This window comes from Salvelinus alpinus, chromosome 8 (genome assembly GCF_045679555.1).
Source record: "Salvelinus alpinus chromosome 8, SLU_Salpinus.1, whole genome shotgun sequence".
Taxonomy (NCBI): Eukaryota; Metazoa; Chordata; class Actinopteri; order Salmoniformes; family Salmonidae; genus Salvelinus; species Salvelinus alpinus.
The window spans coordinates 71,255,680-71,283,100 of record NC_092093.1 but is presented as its reverse complement, the minus strand read 5'-3'; the positions used below and the strand labels follow the sequence as shown (position 1 = coordinate 71,283,100).

The 27,421-nt window shown below is 40.2% G+C and overlaps 2 protein-coding genes across 4 annotated transcripts in view; one reads left to right on the top strand and one right to left on the bottom strand.

Moving 5' to 3' along the window:
• dok6 (docking protein 6) overlaps window positions 1-15,561 on the top strand; it is an 81,022-nt gene extending 65,461 nt beyond the window's left edge. Inside the window, exon 8 of the mRNA XM_071414923.1 lies at window positions 12,788-15,561. Coding sequence (XP_071271024.1) covers window positions 12,788-12,939 — 152 coding nt within the window. The 3' untranslated portion in view covers window positions 12,940-15,561. The remainder of the gene's footprint in view (window positions 1-12,787) is intronic.
• Window positions 15,562-15,577: 16 nt separating this feature from the next.
• Window positions 15,578-27,338, bottom strand: cd226 (CD226 molecule). Of its 3 annotated transcripts, none has more exons than XM_071414920.1 (6): window positions 27,094-27,338; window positions 25,540-25,914; window positions 20,077-20,457; window positions 17,942-18,041; window positions 17,099-17,153; window positions 15,578-16,940 (listed from the first exon to the last, which is right to left on the bottom strand). In XM_071414920.1, the coding sequence occupies exons 1-6, from the start codon at window positions 27,158-27,160 to the stop codon at window positions 16,824-16,826; spliced, it is 1,095 nt and encodes a 364-aa protein (XP_071271021.1). In that variant the 5' UTR covers window positions 27,161-27,338; the 3' UTR covers window positions 15,578-16,823. The 3 variants fall into 3 exon arrangements, with proteins under 3 accessions (XP_071271021.1, XP_071271023.1, XP_071271022.1); XM_071414922.1 differs by having other exon boundaries at window positions 15,578-16,194; window positions 27,094-27,334; XM_071414921.1 differs by having other exon boundaries at window positions 15,578-16,119; window positions 27,094-27,333.
• Between the last annotated feature and the right edge of the window lie 83 nt (window positions 27,339-27,421).

Genomic DNA, 27,421 nt, shown 5'->3' with positions numbered 1-27,421 from the left:
AGGGTGGTGCACAATTGGCCCAGTGTCGTCTGAGTTTGGCCGGTGTAGGCTGTCATTGTAAATAAGAATGTGTTCTTAACTAACTTGCCTAGTTAAATTACCAGCTTGAAGAATAATGGGCAAATATTATACAATCCAGGTATGCAAAGCTCTTAAAGACTTACCCCAAGCCAACTCCTCATTTGGCCGCCTTTCCTTCCAGTTCTCTGCTGCCAATGACTAGAACGAATTGCAAAAATCACTGAAGCTGGAGTCTTATATCTCCCTCACTAACTTTAAGCATCAGCTGTCAGAGCAGCTTACCGATCATTGCACCTGTACACAGCTCATATGTAAATAGCCCACCCAACTACCCCATATTGTTATTTATTTTTCTCCTTTGCACCCCAGTATCTCAATTTGCACATTCATCTTCTGCACATCTATCACTCCAGTGTTTAATTGCTAAATTGTAATTATTTCGCCACTATGGCCTATTTATTGCCTTACCTCCCTAATCTTACTACATTTGCACACACTTGTCGTGTCTTTGGCATCATTAAACTGAAGACTGTTAGTTTATCAAATCAAATCTCTGTAATTATTATTACGTGATTAACTAATCAGGTAAATGTAATTAACTAGGAAGTCAGGGCACCAAGGAAAATATTCAGATTACAAAGTTATAATTTTCCTAATATAATTTTCAGATATTTTAATATCTGATCAATTAGTCTTCTAATTAATTAGTTATTCTTTACCTCACGTTAGTCTCATTCCAAACGTCGTAAATTGTTGGTTATCTGCACGAACCCAGTCTTCACTATGAGTCATCCATACATCAATTGTCTCAATCATTTATTTATAGGCTAACTAAATAATCACAGAAATGCACAAACAAACAAACAAACAAAGTAGATATGGTTACAAGGAAATGATAGGGGAATGTTCCCTAGTGGGCTAAACCGGCATGGCGGCTTGGTAGACAAAGGGACTGAGAAGGGCCCAAAAGACAAAAGAGTCACTACACAGTTGATAATTATAATAATTGAAATGCAACTCCTTTGCACATGAACGCTCACTCATTCGGGAATAATTGCAATCAATATATATATTTACGCTCAGTGTGTCGTCGTGATCTCTGTTGGAAAGTTTGTTTCTGTTGGAGAGTTTGTCCACACGGAGAGTTTGTCCACACTCTCTCTCTTCCGTGGTTAGAATGGATAGTTCAGAGTCCCATTCAGAAATGTTGTTATAGGATAGATGTTTCGGCGGTTGTCTGTCCTCGCATTCATGGGTACTTAATTTCTAGCTGCAGACTAGTAATTAGTATCAAAGATTTGCTCTTATTCTGTCGGTTTCGATAGTCTCAGAGTTTCAACAACCATTACAACCTTAGCTTATACTCAGGTTTATGGTCTCTACTCAAACCTTGCCCTCTCGATAATCGAGGTAAGCTGGTCTGAATGGAATTTCTCCCGGTGGGGGTTATATTTGTAACAGTAGAAAGGGGCTGTCCCATGACGCCAGATCAATGTCTGTGCTCATGGGGCGGGCCAATGATTTAGTTAAACTCCAAAGGGAATTGGAGTTTCCTTCATTAAACAGTTTAAAATCACATTACATAATTTAAAAAATATTTTCATCTTTACTCATTCATTTTATACAACAATTAGATGCTAGCCTCACAACTGAGACTTTTGTATAAACAGAGTTATGGTAATGTGGCTGTAGGGTGAAATAAAAATAAAATAAAATCACAGCTGTAATCTCTGCCAAAGGTCACATAACATTTGAATCCCACTTTGTAACATACAATTTGTAGTAAGTCAAGAGTTGTGAATATTTTCTGAAGGCATTGTATGCAAAGAATGTATATCTCAACACCAGACCATTGCAAAATGTTTCATCTTCAATTGAAATAATGTGTTTCCTACCCACTCATTTGCTCTTTCTGTTTCTCTTATGTACTTGATACTTTAAATCAGTAAATATATAGAGAAAAAAACAGACCCTTAGTCAAAGAAGATATCAATCATATTTCCTCTCTTAGATGATTGTAAAAGTCTTACTAATAACTATAAGATAAAATGACTGGCTTTTTATATCCTTACAAACGCTCCATGTTTAATAGAAGGCCGTTTTTTCCTTTGAGAGAGGAAAATGGTGCTGTTTGTTTCCCACTGAGAGATTGATGATGCATCAAAATAATAAGTGCACTTTAAAGTTTTAAAGGCAAGATAAAAAATCAAGCCCCAACGCCTATCTGAAACGGTTCAATTACCCCAACTGATATTGGAATGGAAATGCACAAGAATGGCTGGTTTTAGAGATAATTGTTCAGTTATTTCTCTCTCTCCTCTCTGTCTGTGTCCCTGCCTCCCTCTACCTCTCTCTCTGTCTATCCCTTTTTCTCTGCCCCCCCCCCCCCCCACTCACGTAAACACTCTCATTCTCTCTCCCTCTCTGAAACGCATCGTTCAACAGTTATCCGCCTATCCGCAGCAGCAGCGTTAGCAATTCTAATAGCAGTGTTCTTATTTGATCCTTTCAGAGTGATAAAAGTGGATTTTACTGAAAGAAGGAGAGGAAGTCAGTAAGGACATAGGACTATGATAGGAGAGAGAGTATGGTGATACTACTATCTCTACTGCAACAGGTACAGCTTAAATAATGGATCGCCTGCAGCTTATGAATGTGCTGTACATTTGTAACGTCTCATTCAGTACACTGGTAATCTTGTCCCCAGCCCTCTTTCTCTCTCGTGCTCTCTCTTGCCTTCTCTCTTGCACGCTCTCTCGCACTCTCTCTAGCGCACGCTCTCTCTCTCGCGCACACTCTCTCTCGCACGTGTGCTCTCACTTTCTCTGTCTCTCTATGTCTTGCATGCTCTCGCTCTCTCACTCTCTCTAGCGCTCTCTCTCTCTCACACTCAATTCAATTCAATTCAATTCAAGGGTCTTTATTGGCATGGGAAACATGTTAACATTGCCAAAGCAAGTGAAGTAGATAATATACAAAAGTGAAATAAACAATAAAAATGAACAGTAAACATTACACTCACAGAAGTTCCAAAAGAATAAAGACATTACAAATGTGATATTATGTCTATATACAGTGTTGTAACGATAAAGTAGTTAAAGTACAAAGGGAAAATAAATAAACATAAATATAGGTTGTATTTATAATGGTGTTTGTTATTCACTGGTTGCCCGTTTCTTGTGGCAACAGGTCACAAATCTTGCTGCTGTGATGGCACACTGTGGTAATTCACCCAGTAGATATGGGAGTTCATCAGAATCGGGTTTGTTTTCAAATTCTTTGTGGATGTGTGTAATCTGAGGGAAATATGTGTCTCTAATATGGTCATACATTTTTTCAGGAGGTTAGGAAGTGCAGCTCAGTTTCCACCTAATTTTGTGGGCAGTGTGCACGTAGCCTGTATTCTCTTTAGAGCCAGGTCTGCCTACGGCGGCCTTTCTCAATAGCAAGGCTATGCTCACTGAGTCTGTATGTAGTCAAAGCTGTCCTTAAGTTTGGGTCAGTCACAGTGGTCAGGTATTCTGCCACTGTGTACTCTCTGTTTAGGGCCAAATAGCATTCTAGTTTGCGCTGTTTTTTTTTGTTAATTCTTTCCAATGTGTCAAGTAATTATCTTTGTATCTTTTCTCATGATTTGGTTGGGTCTAATTGTGTTGCTGTCTTTATGCTCTGTTGGGTCTGTTTGTGTTTGTGAACAGAGCCCCAGGACCAGCTTGCTTAGGGGACTCTTCTCCAGGTTCATCTCTCTGTAGGTGATGGCTTAGTTATGGAAGGTTTGGGAATCGCTTCCTTTTAGGTGGTTGTAGAATTTAACGTCACTTTTCTGGATTTTGATCATTAGCGGGTATCGACCTAATTTAACGGTGTCTAGATGGAATTTGTATTTGTGGTCCTGGCGACTGGACCTTTTTTTTGAACACCATTATTTTGGTTTTACTGAGATTTACTGTCAGGGCCCAGGTCTGGCAGAATCTGTGCAGAAGATCTAGGTTCTGCTATAGGCCCTCCTTGGTTGGGGACAGAAGCACCAGATCATCAGCAAACCGTATACATTTGACTTCAGATTCGGGAAGGGTGAGGCCGGGTGCTGCAGACTGTTCTAGTGCTCTCGCCAATTCGTGGAGCTTAAGCTGGATCCCTGTCTCACCCCAGGGCCCTGTGGGAAGAAATGTGTGTGTGTTTTTGCCTATTTTAACCGCACACTTGTTGTTTGTGTTCATGGATTTTATAATGTCATATGTTTTTCCCCCAACACCACTTTCCATCAATTTGTATAGCAGACCCTCTTGCCAAATTGAGTCAAAGGCTTTTTTGAAATCAACAAGGCATGAAAAGACTTTGCCTTTGTTTTGGTTTGTTTGTTTGTCAATTAGGGTGTGCAGGGTGAATACGTGGTCTGTCGTATGATAATTTGGTAAAAAGCCAATTTGACATTTGCTCAGTACATTGTTTACATTGTTTTTTAATGCAGAGGATTTTCCCAAGGTTTCTGTTAATGCATGTCCCACGGTAGTTATTGGGGTCAAATTTGTGTCCACTTTTAGGGCCTCCCGGGTGGCGCATGCATCGCAGCGCTAGCTGTGCCACCAGAGACTCTCTCTGGTCGTGCCCAGGCTCTGTCGCAGCCGGCCGCGACCGGGAGGTCCGTGGGGCGACGCACAATTGGCCTAGCGTCGTCCGGGTTAGGGAGGGTTTGGCCGGTAGGGATATCCTTGTCTCATCGTGCACCAGCGACTCCTGTGGCGGGCCAGGCGCAGTGTGCACTAACCAAGGTAGCCAGGTGCACGGTGTTTCCTCTGACACATTGGTGCGGCTGGCTTCTGGGTTGGAGGCGCGCTGTGTTAAGAAGCAGTGCGGCTTGGTTGGGTTGTGTTTCGGAGGACGCATGGCTTTCGACCTTCGTCTCTCCCGAGCCCGTACGGGAGTTGTAGCGATGAGACAAGATAGTAATTACTAACAATTGGGGAGAAAAGGGGGTAAAATTAAATAAAATTAAAATAAACAATAAAAAAATTGTGTCCACTTTTGTGGATTGGGGTGATCAGTCCTTGGTTTCAAATATTGGGGAAGATGCCAGAGCTAAGCCAATTGGATTTTGTTGCCTGTATATTTTATCATTTCATTGAGGATACCATCAACACCACAGGCCTTTTTGGGTTGGAGGGTTTTTATTTTGTCCTATAGTTCATTCAAGGTAATTGGAGAATCCAGTGGGTTCTGGTAGTCTGTAATAGTTGATTCTAAGATTTGAATTTGATCATGTATATGTTTTTGCTGTTGGCTTTTTTATATCGGTTTTGAAGCAGTGACTTCTTCCTTGCTGAGCGGCCTTTCAGGTTATGTCGATATAGGACTCGTTTTACTGTGGATATAGATACTCTTGTACCTGTTTCCTCCAGCATCTTCACAAGGTCCTTTGCTGTTATTCTGGGATTGATTTGCACTTTTCGCACCAAAGTATGTTCGTCTCTCCTGAGTGGTATGATGGCTGCGTGGTCCCATGGTGTTTATACTTGCGTACTATTGTTTGTACAGATGAACGTGGTACCTTCAGGCTTTTGGAAATTGCTCCCAAGGATGAACCAGACTTGTGGAGGTCTACAATTTTTGGCTGATTTCTTTTAATTTGCCCATGATGTCAAGCAAAGAGGCACCGAGTTTGAAGGTAGGCCTTGAAATACATCCACAGGTACACCTCCAATTGACTCAAATGATGTCAGAAGCTTCTAAAGCTATGACATAATTTTCTGGAATTTTCCAAGCTGTTTAAAGGCACAGTCAACTTAGTGTATGTATACTTCTGACCCACTGGAATTGTGATACAAGGAATTATAAGTGAAATAATCTGTTTGTAAACAATTGTTGGAAAAATTAGTTGTGTCATGCACAAAGTAGATGTCCTCACCGACTTGCCAAAACTATAGTTTGTTAACTTCTCTGCGCTACGGATCCCTTTTACGGGATCCCTTTCCTAAACAACCGCTAGAATTGCAGGGCGCCAAATGCAAAAATATTACTAAAAATATTTTTAATCATGCAATCACAAGTGAAAAATACCAAAACACAGCTTAGCTTGTTGTTAATCCACCTATCGTGTCAGATTTTGATAATATATTTTACAGCGAAAGAAATCCAAGTTTTGTGAGTGTAGCTTTCAATGCTACAACAGCTAGCCCCAAATTAGCATGGTCACGAAAGTCAGAAAAGCAATAAAATGAATCGCTTACCTTAGATAATCTTCGGATGTTTGCACTCACGAGACTCCCAGTTACACAATAAATGTTATTTTTGTTCGATAAATATTACTTTTATCACAAAAAAACGCCATTTGGGTTGCGCATTATGTTCAGAAAATCAAAGCCGTGTTCCGTTCGACAAATTCCAAAAGGTATCCGTAATGGTCGTAGAAACATGTCAAATGTTTTTTATAATCAATCCTCAGGTTGTTTTTAACAAACATAATCAATAATATTTCACACGGACCATAACCTATTCGTTAAAAGACAAACTGGAAAATGGGGTGCCCCTCTCTCGCGCGTAGGAAATATTCAGAGGACACCTGACTACTTTTGAAAAAACTCGCTAATTTCTCAAAATAAAAGCCTGAAACTATGTCTAAAGCCTGGTCACAGCCTGAGGAAGCCATTGGAAAAGGAATCTGGTTGATACCCCTTTAAATGGAGGTTAGACGGGCCAGGGAACACAGATTCTTTTTTTTTTAAATATCACTTCCGGGTTACATTTTCTCAGGTTTTCGCTTGCAGAATAAGTATTGTTATACTCACAGACAATATTTTGACAGTTTTGGAAATTTTGGAGTGTTTTCTATCCTAATCTGTAAATTATATGCATATTCTACGATCTGGGACAGAGAAAATGTCCGTTTACTTTGGGCACGTTATTTTTTTTTAATTCTGACCCCTAGCGCTAAGAAGTTAACAAGAAATGTGTGGAGTTTTAATGACTCCAACCTAAGTGTATGTAAACTTCCGACTTCAACTGTACATGTGATATTTGCAGTTTCTCCCTCACCCAGAATATTTCCCAGATTTGTCATTAGTAATTGCGCAGAAGATGGGAATTGATTGAGATATTTTCTTTAAAAAGATTATCTTATTTGGGAGTATTTATCACAGTAGAGGAAATGGTGGATCTCTGTCTCTACCTCCCCTGTCGTGCAGTGACCACATAGACGCTCCTCTTTAGGTAGCCATGTCGTTTTGTGTCTCCCTTTTTCTATAGCCAATTGGTGGTCGCTGAGGCTGTATTTGGTTGGGATCTGTCTCTGTTTTGTATCTCTGACAGTAGAGATATTCTTCCAATTTGTATTCTCTTTTGAGGCCAAATAGCAATTTAGTTTATTGTGTGTTTTTCTTTTCTTTTCCCAATTTGTCAAATAGGAGGTTTTCATTTCTCTAACAATTGTATTGATATCTCTGTATGTTTGAATAATAGGGTTGTTTAGTGTTTTTAACAGTTGACATAGGGGACTCTTTTCACGGTTCAGCTCTTTGGTTTCCAGTCTTTTGAATTCTAAGGATGTTTTGGGGCTTAATTTCAAATGCCAAATTCTTTATATTTACAATTAAAGGGAATCGTCCGAGTTCCACTCTGTATGCATTATTTGGTACTTTCTTTTGGATATTTGGGACAATTCTGCAGAATTCTGTATGTAGATTTTCTATTGAGTTTTTCTCCCAATGCTTATAATCATAATTATAGGTTGGACCCCAAACCTCGCTTCCATATAGTGCAATTAGTAAAATTACACTATTGAATATTTTGCACCAGATTTGGATAGGAGTATTTCTTTTTTAGAATTGTATTTTTATGGAGTAAAATGCTTTGCGGGCTTTTTCTTTTATTGCATTCTCTGCCAGACCAAATCCAACATAGGCACTGATTTTTATTCCCAGGGCATGTTAACCATGGTATTTCCTCGTTTGAAGGAGTGTCTGCTGCTCTGATTCCTGGCCTTTTTCTGGAAAATCAAGACTTTGGTTTTCTGAAAGTTGATGTTGTATTCCCAAAGAATGTTAAGTTGTTCCTGTCGACCTTGCTCTGTTGGTGACAGTAGGACAAGGTAATCTCCTCTCTCTTTGGCTCTCTGTGGTTCTCTCTCTCTGTGGTTCTCTCTCTCTGTGGCTCTCTCTCGGTGGCTCTCTGTGGCTCTCTCTGTGGTTCTCTCTCTGTGGCTCTCGCTCTCTGTGGCTCTCTCTGTCTCTCAGAGCAGAAGAGGTGGGGGGCTGCTGTGGTCCATAGCCTGTGTATCTACTACGGTCCAGACAGGGGTCTGCGTCCAGAGCTTGGATCTCGACAGGGGTCTTGTCACACACACACACACACACACACACACACACACACACACACACACACACACACACACACACACACACACACACACACACACACACACACACACACACACACACACACACACACACACACACACACACACACACACACACACACAGCTGTTTAAGGCCCAGCAGATGTTTATTTCTGATGTGTTTTCTCACTCAGAGCTGGACTGGAAGACTCCATTTCCAGCCTACATTGTGGTGGGTAGAGAAAAAAATTGTCTTGGCAGAGATAGATGAGAGGGCTGTGGTTGGCTGCACCCCGGCTGTTTCACAAATGTAATACGGAGACAAAAAGAGAAATGTTCCCTTTTTCCCTCGTTACGGTCTCAGTGATTTTCCAAAGTGGTAGAGTGAGCGAATGTTGGAGGATCTGTACTAGGGACATTCTGAATCAGATAATTCCACTTCTGTTTTCTGGAGAATAGATTTTCGCCAGTGCATTATTTTCAAAGTCTATGTGTGACTCACTTCACATGTTCTCTCTGAGACACACTGCTGTGATTGGCTTCACATCACCCACTCACACTGGTCTCTCTCACTATTTGTTTCTCCTTCCTCGTTGCTCACTCGCTCTCAGACTCACATTTCTAATCTCTCTTTCTTTCGCTCTCTCCGTTCTCATACACATTTTCTTTCACATGTAATCAAATAATCCTCCTCTCTCCCTCTCTGTCTCTGCCCCTGCTCCCACGCCATGTTATCTGCAGTTTGGCAGCGCTTGCCAAGGTGACTGGAACATGGTTTATGTGGAGGAGTCATTGACAGACAGTGTGGTGGCACGGCTAGCCTGGCACCACACTGAAGAGGCAGGGTGGCACAGAGTGGCATAGACCAGTAACCACACACCAACGCACGCACCCCTGATAGGATCCAGCTACAGCTTACAGACACAGGGGCACACTGGAGGGGGCTCACACCTGGCAAGGAATAAAGCAAGGAATTACTGTCTTTGATATTAAAATTGACACACCTGTACCATAGAACATAACCGATCATTTGCAATTCATGAGTTCAGTTTCAATTAATCTCTAGGAAAGCTTGCACAGTGTATTGATGTATAATTTGATTTGCTTGGTCTATTAGATTGGATGAACATAGTTAATAAACGGCCAGAGGTGTTGGAGGTACAGTTGATTGCAGCATATAGTCTAAACTTTTAGACCCTTTAGACTCTAAAGGGTTCTTCTGGACCTCATGAAATATTGATTGATATCCACTTCCTTCCTGGTCAGCAACACCCAATCAGCAGTCCTCTGCACTGTACTGTGTCCTCATCTTACCGCCACACATTTCCTAGACCAGCTGACTCCCATCCATTATTAATGACCGGAGTCTCAGTGAACCTCCCCCCCAAAGTATCCATTTATACCCATTTCCAAAAATATCTGAAAACAGGATGTCGGAGGCAAATTGGATAAATAATTTGGATTAAGAAGAGAGGTGTTTTTTTTTGCAGAGAAACAAGCTAAACGTTTAGTGCAGTACAACAAAGCAAACACTGAATTGTTGTTGTGAACATATGTTTTCAACAGACGCTCTCAGATTGTCAAAGCGATATGAGACCAACACCTTCTATGTTTCAAGTTGGGTGAAACAAGACACACTCTTCCAATACCCACAGCATACTACGTAGAATGAAGTGCCTTCAGAAGGCATTCATACCCCTTGACATATAAAATGTTTTGTTGTGTTATAGCCCGAATTCAAAATCAATTAGATATGTTTTTCTCACCCATCTACCCACAATGCCCCATAATTACAAAGTGAAAACATGCTTGTAGACATTTTAGCAAATGTATTGATAATGAAATAAAGAAATATCCAATTTACATAAGGATTCACACCCCTGAGTCAATACTTTGTAGAAGCACCTTCGGCAGCGATTACAGCTATGAGTCTTTCATGGTACGTCTCTAAGAGCTTTTGTTCATCATTGCTAAATAACCATTTTCAGGTTTTGCCATAGATTTTTTTAAAGTAGATTTAAGTCAAAACTGCAACTCAGCCACTCAGGAACATTAACTGTCTTCTTGGTAAGCTACTCTAGTGTAGATTTGGCCAAGTGTTTTAGGTTATTGTCCTGTTGAAAGGTTTATTAATCTCCCAGTGTATTGAGGAAAGCAGACTGAACCAGGTTATCCTTTAGGATTTTGCCTGTGTTTAGCTCCATTCTGTTAATTTTTTTATACTGAAAAACTCCCCAGTCCTTAACGATTACAAGCATACCCATAACATGATACAGCCACTACTATGCTTGAAAATATGGAGAGTGGTACTCAGTAATGTGTTGTATTATATTTGCCCCAAACATAACACTTTGTATTCAGGACAGAAAGGTAATTGCATTGCCACATTTTTTTTGCAGTATTACTTTAGTGCCTTGTTTCAAACCGGATCATTTTTTTTTATATATATTTTCTTCTGTACAGGCTTCCTTCTTTTCACTCTGTCATTTAGGTTAGTATTGTAGAGTAACTACAATGCTGTTTCTCCTATCACGGCCATTAAACTAACTGTTTCAAAGTCACCATTGGCCTCATGGTGAAATCCTTGAGCGATTTCTTTCCTCTCCGGCAACTGAGTTAGGAAGGATGCCTGTATCTTTGTAGTGACAAGGTGTATTGATACCCCATCCAAAGTGTAATCAATAACTTCACCATGCTCAAAGGGATGTTGAACGTCTTCTTTTTTCACCCATCTACCAAAAGGTGCCCTTCTTTGCGAGGCATTGGAAAACCTCCCTGGTCTTTGTGGTTGAATCTGTGTTTGAAATTCACTGCTCAACTAAGGGACCTTCCAGGTAATTGTATGTGTGGGGCAAGTTAAACACTATTATTGCATACAGAGAGTGCATGCAACCTATTCTGTGACTTGTTATGCAAATGTTTTAGGGTTGCTATTATTTAGGCTTGCTATATCAAAGGGGTTAAATACTTATTGACTCAAGACATTTCAGCTTCTCATTTGTAATTCATTTGCAAAAAAAAAAAAAAAACATAATTCCACTTTGACATTATGGGGTATTGTGTGTAGGTCAGTGACCAATAAATCTCAATTTAATCTTTTTTAAATTAAATTAAAAAGTCAAATGGGAGGGAATACAATGTACAGTGCGCCTTCAGAAAGAATTTAAAACACAGATTCAACCACAAAGACCAGGGAAGTTTTCCAACGCCTCGCAAAGAAAGGCACCTATTGGTAGATTTTTAAACCAGACATTGAATATCTCTTTGGGTGTGGTGAAGTTATGAATTACACTTTGGATGGTGTATCAATACACCCAGTCACTACAAGGATACAGGCGTCCTTCCTAACTCAGTTGCCAAAGAGGAAGGAAACCACTCAGGGATTTCACCATGAGTGCCAATGGTGACTCTAAAACAGTTACAGAGTTTAATGATTGTGAAAGGAGAAAACTGAGGATGGAACAGCAACATTGTTGGTGCTCCACAATACTAACCTAATTGACAGAGTGAAAAGAAGGAAGTCTTTACAGAATAAAAATATTCCAAAACATGCATCCTGTTTGCAACAAGTCACTAAAGTAATACTGTAATTAATGTGGCAAAGCAATTCACTTTTTTCCCTGAATAGAAAGTGTTATGTTTGGGAAAAATCCAATACAACACATTACTGAGTACAACTCTCCATATTTTCAAGCATAGTAGCGGCTGCATCATGTTATGGGTATGCTTGTGATAGTTAAGGACTGGGGAGTTTTTCAGGATAAAAAAATAAACAGAATAGAGCTAAGCACAGGCAAAATCCTAGAGGTAAACCTGCTTCCGTCTGCTTTCCACCAGACACTGGAAGATGAATTCACCTTTCAGCATGACAATAATCCAAAACAGAAGGCCAAATCTACACTGGAGCTGTTTACCAAGATGACATTGAATGTTCTGAGTGGCCTAATCACAGTTTTGACTTAAATCAGCTTGAAAATCTATGGCAAGACTTAAAAATGGCTATCTAGCAATGATCAACAACCAACTTGACAGAGCTTGAAGAATTAAAAAAATAATAATATTGCAAATATTATACAATCCAGGTGTGCAAAGCTCTTAGAGACTTATACAGAAAGACTCACAGCTGTAATTCCTGCCAAAGGTGAATCTAACATGTATTGACTCAGGGGTGTGAATAAATGCATAAATTAGATATTTCTATATTTTATTTTCAATAAATTTGTAAAAATATGTTTTCACTTTGTCATTATGGTGTGTTATGTGTAGATGGGTGAGACAAAAAAAAACGATTTAATCCATTTTGAATTAAGGCTCTAACACAACAAAATGTGGAATAAGGGGTATGAATAATTTCTGAAGGCACTGAATGACCTAGTATGGACTATAGCCAGAGAGACTATCCTTTTCCTCACCACTGTCTTCTCCTGTTGTTTCCAGGTACTAGCCTGACGATGATCCCCCGAGCACAGACCTTCCCCAGCTTCCTCTCTGAACAGACAGAAGAAGAGCAGTCCTCTCAGCACCAGGAAGAGGCACTTTCCCCCTCCAGTGGCTACGGCTCAAAGTGCAACCAGGGGATGCTCCAATGACAAGCACTTACAGGACAAACCTGGACATTCCAACACTTTAGAAGGCTGTAGAAATATGTATAGGAACATGTATAATATGGCATTGTATGTTAATAAATTATGACGAGTGTTAATTGTAGAGCGGTACATATATATATATATTATTCTAGACTTTTTTGTACCCGTTGTGAGACAACATAGGCTAAAACAATTGCACCAAAAATATTTCTCTTGTAGTTTTCAAAAGGGAGACATACTGTATGTGTCATAGTGTTTGCAAGTACTTTGGATCCTTTCACTGTAAAGTCCCTTGTTGGTTAGCCTTTTTTTCAAACTGCATATCATACATTCTGAAATGTCAAAAGTTTATGCAGATTGCAAAGCAATGCTGAAAAGGGTTGTTTGTAAGTTGTTAATGTCTTGTGACTGAAGGTCCAAAAAATTGGAACGTGTTTTTCATCCTTTAATTTTCCCCACAATGATGTTCTGACATCTGCTGGGTCCCATTCATTAGGGAAAACTCGTAACGTTCTGAAATATTTGTGGGCTTTTTAGTTTACCTGCAACAAGCACCACATCCCTCCATTCAAAATGGTTTGCCTGTTCACAAGTACAGGTCTGAGATAGACGCTGCAGGCAACATATTTAAAAAAATCTATACAAATCATCCCAACTTCCAAACGCATGAACAAAACCATACAATGAAAATATTAACAAATCTGACTAGCACCTGTAGGCTATATCTAAGTCCAACTTGACTAGGACCTACAGTATAGACTATAGCTTATTTAAGGCTGACCCTTGTGAACAAGCAGTTTATTTCTGTGTGGAGCACTCAGACAGTGACCATGCTTGGTCTGACTATTGATGTTTCCCAGACCTCTCGCCCTGTCCTCCAGCCACAGTACGAAGTGCCTTCTGACGCATGCAGACTGCAGAGTGTGACACTACTGTACCAGACACCCACAGGCTTAATCTCTGGCCCGGGTCCGTATCTGTCATTATTCTAGTATATCTACGCCCTCAGCTCCTCTTAGGTGCAAAACATTCTGAAAATAGTCTTGTCCATTTAAACAAAAAAAGACTTGTCGTCTGTCATTATCTGAGAAATGATAGTGTCCACAAATTCACAGATCGTAAGAACACAAAGTCAATGTTCACAAGAAAAGACAATCAGTTTATTGAGGTATATGGATGAGCAAATCAGTCGAAACACTGTTATCCTTTTGAGCTACTTCCTTTCTTTGTTGTGTGAATTATTTTGGTCAAAGTTTGAATATTTATTTTCATAGAGGTAGATATGTTTATATGGAATCCCAGAAACATCCAGGGCACAGTATAAAATAATATCCATGAATATCATATGTTTAGATCTCACAGTTACACACAATTTGCTGTTTGTTTAATTACTGTATATTATAAGTGAATCAATTTAACCTGAACATGGGTTGGATTAACAAAGAAAGTGCCCTTCTACAAAAGGTTCTCAGTATCTATCTGATACAATGATAACTGGGTGAAACTCACTACTGCATACCTGTGTTTAATGTAATTAATCCATCTCTACTATTTTACACAACTGTAAAGGGAGAAAGTAGTTCCATTTTGTTTGTGATGAGTGTTTATACAGTTGTGGTAGGGAGAGAAAGTAGTTGTAGTTTGTTTGGAGTATTTATACAACTGTGGTAATGAGAGAAAGTAGTACCAGGTAGTTCTGTGACATTAATTATTTGTTGTTTTCCACTTTACATGTCTTTCTCACACTGTTTATGTCAGCCACATCTTGTTTGAATATAGTATAGAAATAGACGTTTTCTGTCTTCAATGGTACTACATTACCAGTGGTGGGAAAAGAGCCCATAGTCATACTTGAGTAAAAGTAAAGATATCTTAATAGAACATTTCTCAAAAGTGAAAGTCACCCAGTAAAATTCTACTTTAGTAAAAGTCCAAAAGTATTTGGTTTTAAATATACTTAAGTATCAAGAGTAAATGTAATTGCTAAAATTTACATAATATAAAAACTAAAAGTATAAATCATTTCAAATTCCTTATATTAAGCAAACCAGACTGCATAATTTTCTTGTTTTTTAAATGTATGGATAGCCAGGGGCACACTCCAACACTCCAACATAATTTACAAACTAAGCATGTGTGTTTAGTGAGTCCGCCAGATAAGAGGCAGTAGAGATGTTCTCTTGATAAGTGTGTGAAATGGACCATTTTCCTGTCCTGCTACGCATTCAAAATATAACGAGTACTTTTGGGTGTCAGGTAACTAGTATGGATTAAAGAGTACTGTATTTTCTTAAGGACTGTAGTGAAGTAAAAGTAAAAGTTGTAAAAGTAAAGTTACCCCCCAAAAAACAGACTTAAGTAGTACTTTAAAGTATTTTTACTTAAATTACTTAACACCACTGTACGTTATACAATGGTAATGTTCCTACAGTACCACCTCAATGTTAGTTTGATGTTTGGGTCTAAATAGTCACACACTACATGCTTTTGTGTTTTGTTACTTTGTCATAATATTTGTTAATAGCACTTTTTAATACATTGAGTGTGGGATTACATTGTTCACTCACTAAATGTATATATGTAATGTTTTTTTGATGAAAGATAATAAATTGAATGTACATGTTGTCAAGGTATAAAGATGTTTTATTTTATTTTTTATGACAATACATTTCTGTGCCGATTTAACCAACATGCAACAGGGCTAAATTTAGTTGCTATGGCAGGGATTCAAACAAAAGCGCATTGTAGAGAAGCACATTGCAATATGCTTTAAAAGTCAATGTTCCAGACATTCGTGGAGATCACATTCACGGCAAGCGCTGCGGATGTCGGGCACAAGCGGATGTTGGCACGTAAATGACCTTCAAAAGTAAAGTGCAATGCCCTTGTTTACAACACACCTTTGATTGAATCCCGGCCAAACACTCCCAGAAGAGACCAACTCATGTCACAGTAGAGTAGGTTTTATTTAGTCCACATGGGGTCATTAAAGTCACAGAGAAACACAGTATCAGCACCTATTGTACCGACGCAGACAAGTAGGCTTAATAAATTAACAAGACTAAAACCCTGTATTCCGAATGTAAATTGTCCATTATTCTTTCATTTTTTGCATCCTCCTCTTCCTCTTCTTGCTGAGAGCCCAGACATCTTTCATTCCCAAGACCTCCATTTTATTCTCAGCTAGGAATAGAATTGCATTTTTGTCCAACAGTGTCAGAAGAATTTCTAATCACAGCATTCATCTAGATTCTACAGCTAGAAAGAGAAGAAATATTTCATCTATGGCTTAGATATCGACAAAATACAATAGTACAGTATGTTTCCATTGACTATCATCATTTTGCTGAATTAACATGTGAACGATTCCATGATAACATAACATTACAGCATTCCATAAGAACCTACAGGACCCAATCTACGTAACTACAACAGGAAAACACAGCATTCCCAGGGGATGGAACAGCATGATTGGTTTGTTCATTGTCACACGATTGAGTTAGGGACAACTAAGGATTTGAATGGAGCTGGGAGGCTTTTAATAACAGTTTGTTATGGGGCGGTATTACTACATGTAAAGCATTCAACAATATATTATACAAAATTAGTGTTTTACATATTATTAGTGGCAAATGTATATCTAAACAAACTGTCAATGTTTCAAGGGATTACACAGAGTTGCATAGATTGAGAGCAAACAAAGTGTAAGTCAGACTGATACATAAGTAGGCCTACTTTGCAGTTATATGAATGATTCTGTCCCACAGTCTTTGACCACTATAAGCAGTTGAATATCATATTCATGAATGTTTCAATGGGGAGACTGTGGCTGTGCCACTGTTAAAGCATGATAGGGGTCAGACGGGTCTGTAACACAGTACTTCTCCCTATCTCTTCCTTTTAGTGTGTGAACGTATGTTGCCGTACACTGGGCTATCTCCTCTCTGATTGGTCCCCTTCCTCATCCTGTCATACACAGGAACGTTCTCATAGTCGTTGCAGAACTACAAAGACATTAGCAATTAGAGCTGTATTAGAGATATGTTAGAGATGTGCCACATTTATGGAAAAGCACTGACTGATACATGGAAACAAGATATAGTGCTATTTTATTAGTATCCACATGATTAGGAAATGACAAGATATAATGTTATATTCTTACCTGTCTCTGAGCTGGATGCAGTTTGGTTATGTACTTCGCTCTCATCTTCTTCTTTCTGAAGAGACAGACAGAGAGACAGAGAGACAGACAGGCAGAGAGACAGGTAGAATAGCTGGTTATTTTGGTCCAGAAGCATACAACCATATTTACACTACCGGTCAAAAGTTTTAGAACACCTACTCATTCAAAGGTTTTTCTTTATTTTTACTATGTTATACACTGTAGAATAATAGTGAAGACATCAAAACTATGAAATAACACAGAAGATGGACTGTGCATTTTTATGAGTGAACTCTGAGGAGCCAGGATGTATTAGTTAACTCATCATATATCCCCCCCTCCCACACACACATACTGTACACTCCTAAAGCCCACACTCTACTGGAAGTGCAGCACCTACACTTCTCGTTAAGAAAGCAAAATGAAAGTGCACTCTCTGAGTAAAACTCAGTGTGAGCGGTGGCCCGCCTTTCAGATATATGGTGCAGGGGAGGGACGGAGGGAGTGAAGGAAGGTTGGGGAAATGGAATCTCACAGCAAAAAGTTTATTCTCTAACAAATGAGTACCTATCTCCAGTAGCCTATTTACCTCTAACTGGGATGACTAATGCATGGTCTGTGAGAGTTATTTTACCAGTAAGAATATGTGGAACTTTTACATTTATCACATACAGATCACATCCAAATAAAGTGTGACAGTGTAAAGGGGCAATCGGTACAAAGGGGCCTTCTGCAAATAAAGTGTTCATCCATGTGTGTCCACTGAATAAGTTTACCTAGGCTAAGAGTAAATATAACTGTATATTGTCCCTGCGTGAAGAAAGAGTGTAGAAAGTCAACTACCTTTGCCACACAACCAGTATTACAATGACAGAGAGCAGCAGCAGGAGTCCTGACACTCCCCCTCCAATGTAGATTAGATACTCAGACAGGCTGAATTCAACTGAGAATGGAGGGAGAAAGGAGAGAAGGAGGGAGGAAAGAGAATGGAGGGAGAAAGGGAGGGAGAAAAGAGGACATTAGACAGTTGTATGTTAACCTGTGTTTCCAAAATGGTAGGTCCTGACTGATGTGTGTAATTTCTTTACCCGTTGTGTCTTAAAGACTGGGTAGAAACATCTGGGTAGAAATAGTTTGCTTACCACTTATCTAAACACCTCCCTCTCTCCTTAAACACACCACTCATCTAGAGAATATGAGTAATTCAGTTTTGCACCTGTACCAAACCGCTAACGGCCTTCGCCACATCCTGTGTCACTATGTCACTCACTGTGTGTATGATGTCATTGTTAGCAGAGTTGCATGTGTATACACAGCCTAATTAACACCTTGTCTCTATGCTGCATCTTGATCTATGCTGAACAAAAATATAAACGCAACATGCAACAATTTCCAAGATTTTTCTGAATTACAGTTCATATGAGGAAATCAGTAAATTGAAATAAATTCATTAGGCCCTAATCTATGGATTTCACATGGCTTGGAATACAGATTGGTCACAGATACTTAAAAAAAAAATGTTCTGTGCATTCAAAATGCCATTGATAAATACAATTGTGTTTGTTGTCCTTAGCTTATGCCTGCCCATAACATAACGCCACCGACACCATGGGGCACTCTGTTCACAACGTTGACATCAGCAAACTACTCGCCCACACAATGCCATACACGTGGCCTGCGGTTGTGAGGCATTGGAGGTGGCTTATGGTAGAGAAATTAATGTTCAATTCTCTGGCAACAGCTCTGGTGGACATTCCTGCAGTCAGCACACCAATTGCACACTCCCTCAAATGTTGAGACATCTGCGTGACAAAACTTGCCATTTTAGAGTGGCCTTTTGTCCCTAGCACAAGGTGCACCTGTGTAATGATCATGCTATTTAATCAGATTCTCGATATGCCCCACCTGTCAGATGGATGAATTATCTGGATAAAATGCTCACTAACAGGTATGTAAACAAATTTCTAAAGAAAACAGTTTTGAGAAATAATATTTTTGTGCATTTGGTATCTTTTATTCCAGTTTATTCCAGTTTATTCCAGTTTATGAACATGGGAGCAGCACTTTACATGTTGCGATTATATTCTTGTTCAGTGTAGATCATCATTGTCATGGAAATATGAGGTTGCTTTCACAAGGGACTGGTCTACCCAGGCTTTCAAGGTCTCGGTGCACTGAAATACTGTACTTCACTGTATTAGGTATTATTATACTCAAGCTCAGCCCTAGGATGCACATTGGTCCTAATCACTTCAGGGAACTGAACTGGGTTTCAGTTCATCTCCGAATGGTGCAGATCAAACTGTTGATGGTTTTTAAAGTTATACATGACTTTGCCACAGTTACCTGTCTGGATATTCTAATTTCATTACACTCTCATAGCCATCACACAGTGGTAAAAATACTTTAAAGTACTACTTAAGTATCTGTACATTACTTTACTATTTTACTTTTTCTTCACTACATTCCTAAAGAAAATAATGTAATTTTTACTCCATACATTTTCCCTGTCAACCAAAAGTACTTGTTACATGTTGACAGGAAAATGGTCCAATTCACACACTTATCAAAAGAACATCCCTGGTCATCCCTACTGCCTCTGATCTGGCGGACTCATTAAACACAAATGCTTTGTTTGTAAATTATGTCTGAGTGTTGGAGTGTGCCCCTAGCTATCCATCAAAAAAAAATAAAGTTTGAAATGGTTTTTACCTTTACTTTGGATACTTAAGTATATTTTAGCAAATCCACTTACTTTTGATACTAAGTCTATTTAAAACCAAATATTTTTAGACTTTTACTACTTTTACTGGGTGACTTTCACTTTCTTTCTTTTAAGGTATCTTTACTTTTACGAGTATTTTTACTCAAGTATGACTGAGTACTTTTTACACCACTGTGTATTAGTAATTAAGTTGTCTGAAATTACCTTCGCTGGTTACAATTAGTCTGGTAATGGTTTAACTCTGACCTCTTACCTGGGCTAAGTACAGTCAGCAGCACAGTGGTGGTCTGTACCCCAGCGTCCGTATTGAAGAGACATCTATATAACCCTCCATCTTCCTCGCCCACATCATTGAGCTGCAGACGTGTGTCCAGTCTATCTGAACAGTTCACTATCCCCCTGTGTGTGTAGTCTACTCCAAACAGACCACCATTCTCCAGCCGACACTTCGCCATGATGCCCACGCCACTGGCGCTACCATGGTCTAGCTTCTCGACTGTGACATCATACACGGTCCCGTTGTGTTCGTGGTTGCAGCTGATAGTCAGGTTGTCGCTCCTCTCTGCGATGAGTTCAGTGTCTGCTTGGATTACCTCAGGCTCAGGTTCTCTGGTGTGGATGTTAGTATCTCCATCTGTGATCCAGGGAAATTACAAAACAAAGGCAGAAAATGCTGAGAAAATTCACATTACCGTATATACAAAAGTATGCGGACACAACTTCAAATGAGTGGATTCAGCTATTTCAGCCACACCCGTTGCTGACAGGTGTATAAAATCATGCACACAGCCATGCAATCTCCATAGACAAACATCGGCAGTAGAACGGCCTTACTGAAGAGCTCTGTGACTTTCAACGTGCCACTGTCATAGGATGCCACCTTTCCAATAAGTCCGTTCGTCAAATTTCTGCCCTGCTAAAGCTGCCCTGGTCAACTGTAAGGGCTGTTATTGTGAAGATGAAACGTCTAGGAGCAACAACAGCTCAACCGCCGAGCAGCCACACACAAGCCTAGGATCACCATACGCAATGCCAAGCGTCGGCTGGAGAGATGTAAACTCGCAGCCTTTGGACTCTGGAGCAGTTGAAACTCGTTCTCTGGAGTAATAAATCATGCTTCATCTGGCAGTCCAATGGACGAATCTGGGTTTGGGGGATGCCAGGAGAATACCTGCCCGAATGCATAGTGCCAACTGTAAAGTTTGGTGGAGGAGGAATAATGGTCTGTGTCTGTTTTTCATTGTCCGGGCTCGGCCCTTTAGTTCCAGTGAAGGGAAATTATAACGCTACAGCATACAATGACATTCTAGACGATTCTGTGCTTCCAACTTTGTGGCAACAGTTTGGGGAAGGCCCTTTCCTGTTTCAGCATGACAATGCCCTCGTGCACAAAGCGAGATCCATACAGAAATGGTTTGTCGAGGGCCTCCCGAGTGGCGCAGCAGTACTGCATCGCAGTACTACAGGCGTCACTACAGACCCGGGTTCGATCCTGGGCTGTATCACAACGGGTCGTGACCTGGAGACCCATAGGGCTGTGCACAATTGGCCCAGCGTCGTCTGGGTTAGGAGATGGTTTGGCCGGGGCGGGCTATACTTGGCTCATCGTGCTCTAGTGACTCCTTGTGGTGGTCCGGGCGTCAGGTGAACAGTGTTTCCTCCGACATAATGGTGCGGCTGGCTTCCTGGTTAAGCAGGCGGGTGTTAAGAAGCGCGGTTTGGCGAGTCACATTTCCGAGGACGCATTAGCTTCCCGAGCCCATTGCAGCAATGAGACAAGATCGAAATTTGGGTAAAAAAATTATAAAAAAATATTTGTAAAAATTGTTTGTCGAGATCGGTGTGGAAGTACTTGACTGGCCTGCACAGGGCCCTGATCTCAACCCCATCGAAGACCTTTGAAATTAATTGGAACGCTGACTGCGAGCCAGGTCTAATCGCCCAACATCAGTGCCGACATCAGTAATGCTCATTGCTGAATGGAAGCAAGTCCCTGCAGCAATGTTCCAACATCTAGTGGAAAGCCTTCCCTAGAAGAGTGGAGGCTGTTATAGCAAAGGGGGGACCAACTCCATATTAATGCCCATAATTTTCGAATGTTGTCCACATACTTTTGGTCATGTAGTGTATATGTAGTGACATGATCAATCCAAACACACTGGCATAAAGCAGTTTCTCTGAGCCCCACACAAGGTCGGCGTTCGGACATAGCTTTGCTTTAGCTAATGTTTATTGGTAGGCCTATTTGGTCGTCATTTTCTCAAATTAAGCCTAACATTTCACAAAGCCATATTAGACCGCTGACAACAATGTAATTACCTTTTCAATAATTCAAGTTGGAAAATCAAACAGTGCAGACTGTCCAATACATTTTCGATACAACGGAATACTAACCAGCTATCAATTTGATATATACAGTTGCAGCCTGGGGTTTACATACACCTTAGCCAAATACATTTAAACTCAGTTTTTCACAATTCCTGACATTTAATCCAAGTAAAAATTACATGTTTTAGGTCAGTTAGGATAACCACTGTATTTTAAGAATGTGAAATTTCAGAATAATAGCAGAGAGAATGATTTATTTCAGCTTTTATTTCTTTCATCACATTCCCAGTGGGTCAGAAGTTTACATAAACTCAATTAGTATTTGGTAGCATTGCCTTTAAATTGTTTAACTTGGGTCAAATGTTTCGAGCAGCCTTCCACAAGCTTCCCACAAAAAGTTGGGTGAATTTTGGCCCATTCCTCCTGACAGAGCTGATGTAACTGAGTCAGGTTTGCTCACACACACCTTTTCAGTTCTGGCCACAAGTTTTCTATAGGATTGAGGTCAGGGCTTTGTGATGGCCACTCCAATACCTTGACTTTGATGTCCTTAAGCCATTATACCACAACTTTGGAAGTTTGCTTGGGGTCATTGTCCATTTGGAAGACCCATTTGCGACCAAGCTTTAACTTCCTGACTGATGTCTTGAGATGTTGCTTCAATATATCCACGTTATTTTCCTCCTCATTATGCTATCTATTTTGTGAAGTGCACCAGTCCCTCCTGCAGCAAAGCACCCGCACAACATGATGCTGCAACCCCTGTGCTTCACGGTTGGGATGGTGTTTTCGGCTTGCAAGCCTCCCCCTTTTTCCTCCAAACATAACGATGGTCATTATGGCCAAACAGTTCTATTTTTGTTTCATCAGACCAGAGCACATTTCTCCAAAATGTACGATCTTTGTCCCCATGTGCGGTTGCAAACCGTAGTCTGTTTTTTTATGCCGGTTTTGGAGCAGTGGCTTCTTCCTTGCTGAGCGGCCTTTCAGGTTATGTCGATATAGGACTCGTTTAACTGTGGATATAGATACTTTTGTATCTGTTTCCTCCAGCATCTTCACAAGGTCCTTTGCTGTTGTTCTGGGATTGATTTGCACTTTTCGCACCAAAGAACGTTCATCTCTAGGAGACAGAACGCGTCTCCTTCCTGAGCGGTATGACAGCTGCGTGGTCCCATGGTGTTTATACTTGCGTACTATTGTTTGTACAGATGAACGTGGTACCTTCAGGCGTTTGGAAATTGCTCCCAAGGATAAACCAGACTTGTGGAGGTGTACATTTTTTTCTGAGGTCTTGGCTGATTTCTTTTGATTTTCCCATGATGTCAAGCAAAGAGGCACTGAGTTTGAAGGTAGGCCTTGAAATACATCCACAGGTACACCTCCAATTGACTCAAATTATGTCAATTAGCCTATCAGAAGCTTCAAAGCCATGACTTACTTTTCTGGAATTTTCCAAGCTGTTTAAAGGCACAGTCAACTTAGTGTATGTAAACTTCTGACCCACTGGAATTGTGATACAGTGAATTATAAGTGAAATAATCTGTCTGCAAACAATTGCTGGAAAAATTACTTGTGTCATGCACAAAGTAGATGTCCTAACCGACTTGCCAAAACTATAGTTTGTTAACAAGAAACGTGTGGAGTGGTTGAAAAACAAGTTCTATTGACTCCAACATAAGTGTATGTAAGCCTCCGACTTCAACTGTATATATATATATATATAAAATATATATTTAAAAAATATATATATATATAAAAAAAAATATATATATATATATATATACACTGCTCAAAAAAATAAAGGGAACACTTAAACAACACAATGTAACTCCAAGTCAATCACACTTCTGTGAAATCAAACTGTCCACTTAGGAAGCAACACTGATTGACAATAAATTTCACATGCTGTTGTGCAAATGGAATAGACAAAAGGTGGAAATTATAGACAATTAGCAAGACACCCCCAATAAAGGAGTGGTTCTGCAGGTGGTGACCACAGACCACTTCTCAGTTCCTATGCTTCCTGGCTGATGTTTTGATCACTTTTGAATGCTGGCGGTGCTTTCACTCTAGTGGTAGCATGACACTGAGTCTACAACCCACACAAGTGGCTCAGGTAGTGCAGCTCATCCAGGATGGCACATCAATGCGAGCTGTGGCAAGAAGGTTTGCTGTGTCTGTCAGCGTAGTGTCCAGAGCATGGAGGCGCTACCAGGAGACAGGCCAGTACATCAGGAGACGTGGAGGAGGCCGTAGGAGGGCAACAACCCAGCAGCAGGACCGCTACCTCCGCCTTTGTGCAAGGAGGAGCACTGCCAGAGCCCTGCAAAATGACCTCCAGCAGGCCACAAATGTGCATGTCACAGAAGTGTGATTGACTTGGAGTTACATTGTGTTGTTTAAGTGTTCCCTTTATTTTTTTGAGCAGTGTATATATGCAAAGCTGTCTTGTATAGGCTACCGGAACCTTCATGACATGAGCCGTCGTCGTGCTCTCTCCCAGCTTGCCAAGTTATACCAGAGATAAGGGACTGTTGATGTTGCAACCACACAACTCAAACGCCGGTTCACCACTATGAACGAAAATCACATTTTTTATATATCTTTTTTTGAAACCCTCAATAACTCTTATCAGCTATAGATAATATGTTTGCATCTGCCAATGTATTGGCTGTTCAGTGTCCAAACGACCTGTCCCCAGAGTTTCATATACAGTTCAACTATTTCCATAAAGTGTTGAGACCGGGAATTATGGAGAATTAGAGGCTCAATTAAAGATGTTGCAGAACTGCTTTATTTGAAGCACTCCTCCCATCTTCCCAGTTTCCCTGATGTTGCTATGGCAATCAAGCCGTTTTTACCATCCCTGTAGCTGCCGCTGCTTCTGAGAGATCGTTTTCTAAACTAAAACTCAAAGAACTAGGCATACATAGGAAACAGGCTCTCGGTCTGATATGCACGTTTGAACACTTGAGTAACCTCCACTCATTGCACTGGCACCGTCGTAGCCTTGACCACGGCATTTGTTTGCCGATTTCCCCCTTATACCTTCAATCAGTTAATTATTTTTCAGGACCAGGTGCACTTTTTCAGTGCACTTTTCTCACTTTCCTGAAGCCCAAGAAACAAACATTTAGTTTCCTAGTACATATGGAAATTAAAAAGCTTTATGAAGGAAATACTTTTTGGAAGGTTACTGTCAAAATGATTTGTTACAGTACATAAGAAAATAGACATCGATAAAAGGTGCATGGGCATAGTAATAACACTCTGGGATTGATGAAAACAATCCCCATTATCAGTCAAAGTATTTGGTACTAATCAAACTCAATTATTGTAGACAACATATTCTAAATGAAAATACACAAGAAGTCCTAGACAGTACCTGCTTCACTACCTGCATCATCCTCTTCTACAGTCCCCGTGTCCTCCACCTCCACCCTTATGTCTCTGGCCCAGGATCCTTTAGGAAAGGTTTGAACAGAGCAGTGGTAGAGCCCTGCGTCCTCCTGGGTGACCTTACTGATGGTGATACTGCCATCCATGGGAATGGTCTTCCGGAACTGGATCCTGGTCTGGTAGTACTGGGAGATGGACACTCCGTACTCAGGGTGATACACAGCGACAGGGGCCTTCTCAAACCGGATCAGTTTGGTCCAGGAGACCATGCTGAGGTTCCCTTCCCAAGGACACACACACTCTAGAACCATCCCCTCCTTAAGCTTCACCGTGGTAACACCATCTCTCTGCTGCACAGAAACTGGACATGGCAGAGGGCATGTTTTCATACATGTGTACAGTATTACATTTATCAAATTTTACCTGGTCAGTTCATCAGGAATATTAGTAATTCTCAATAACCATTCTGACCTAAGGTTATCTCCAGTTTATTTTTATTTGGTAATCAGATTAACTGCATCCCGTGTGGCTCAGTTGGTAGAGCATGGCACTTGCAACGCCAGGGTTTGGGGTTTGATTCCCACAGGGGACCAGCAGAAAAATGTATGCACTACTGTAAGTTGCTCTGGACAAGAGTGTCTGCTAAATTAATAAAATGTAAAAAATAAAAATAAAAATGTAATATGGAGTTGCAGCCCTGAGTACATAGTTAATCACAGGAATTATGACATGGAAATGATGCATAGAGCAGAATGAAAAGCCTGTAAAAAGAAACTTCATCACGTAGTCAGCTGCTCCAACTGAAGATGAAGCAGTCATCAAATATATTTCCCTCTTTAGAGTCTCTCCCCTGGGTATCACTAATTTGGAGAATATTAGCCCACACATATCAACAGAAATGGCAATAGCTGATGATCAAACAAATCAGTCGATCAGACTTCCATCTAGACAACCAATTTTTTTTTTAACTATCCCTTGGAGAGATAGCTAGTCTGACAGGTTTAGAAGAAGTGTCTTTTCACTGTATTAGTCCTGTTAAGGCAACAAGGGAGCGTTGCCCATCTAAAGACTAACTCATTAACATGGACTCTGTCCTGGGTGTGTAAGAGTAAAGGGACGTTTGAGAAGCTGATGAGATGGTTGGTGTTCCTGTAGTCTCCTAATTAAGAGTTGAAGAGAGAATGTCTGAACACAGTCTGATTGTTATGGAAACATGCAGAGAATAAGGGCAATGAGAAGTCAAAGAGAATCAGCCTTTGTAGTTTTAATCCTAACAGCTCATGGTATGCTATCTTCAAGCAACGAAATAAATACTAAAACACATCTGGGTGAATATTTCAGTAATAATGTTTTATGGTGAGACTTTTAACAGCAGTAAACTTAAATGTTTACCAAACGTAAGACAACAAATAGCCTACCTAGCTAAACCAACAACTTTCAATGTTCTGCTTTATAATTCATAGTGTACAAGTATACAAAAAAATATATATTTCCCTGATCAACATTACTCGTTAAAATAATAAAAGTGACATTCCCATACCTTTGAGACTGGAGAGAAAGATGAGGAGTACCATGAAGTACCAGTGGTCCTTTTGTACAGCCTCCATCTTGGCCCTCTGAGGCAGAATGAAAGCTGCATTGATGAGATGAGTGGAGAGGCAACAGGGCTGCACTTCCTACTAGCTGTCTCTCGCGCTACAGAGAAAGATTACATCCCAAATGGAAACCTATTCCCTATTTAGTGCACTACTTTTGACCCAAAGGGGTCTGGTCAAAAGTAGTGCACTATGTAGGGAATACATTGCCTTTTGGGACAGAAACATACACTTTAGTCTATGGGAGGGGCCAGGGGGGGACACTCCAAGCTA

Bases quoted from the DNA above. Each gene is read 5' to 3' on its own strand.
- cd226 (XM_071414920.1), bottom strand. From the start codon at position 27,160: ATGGAGGCTGTACAAAAGGACCACTGGTACTTCATGGTACTCCTCATC. The intron at 25,915-27,093 runs GTATGGGAATGT...TGCCATGTCCAG, and splicing joins CTTTCTCTCCAGTCTCAAAG to TTTCTGTGCAGCAGAGAGAT. The intron at 18,042-20,076 runs GTAAGAGGTCAG...CTCCATTCTCAG, and splicing joins GCTGACTGTACTTAGCCCAG to TTGAATTCAGCCTGTCTGAG.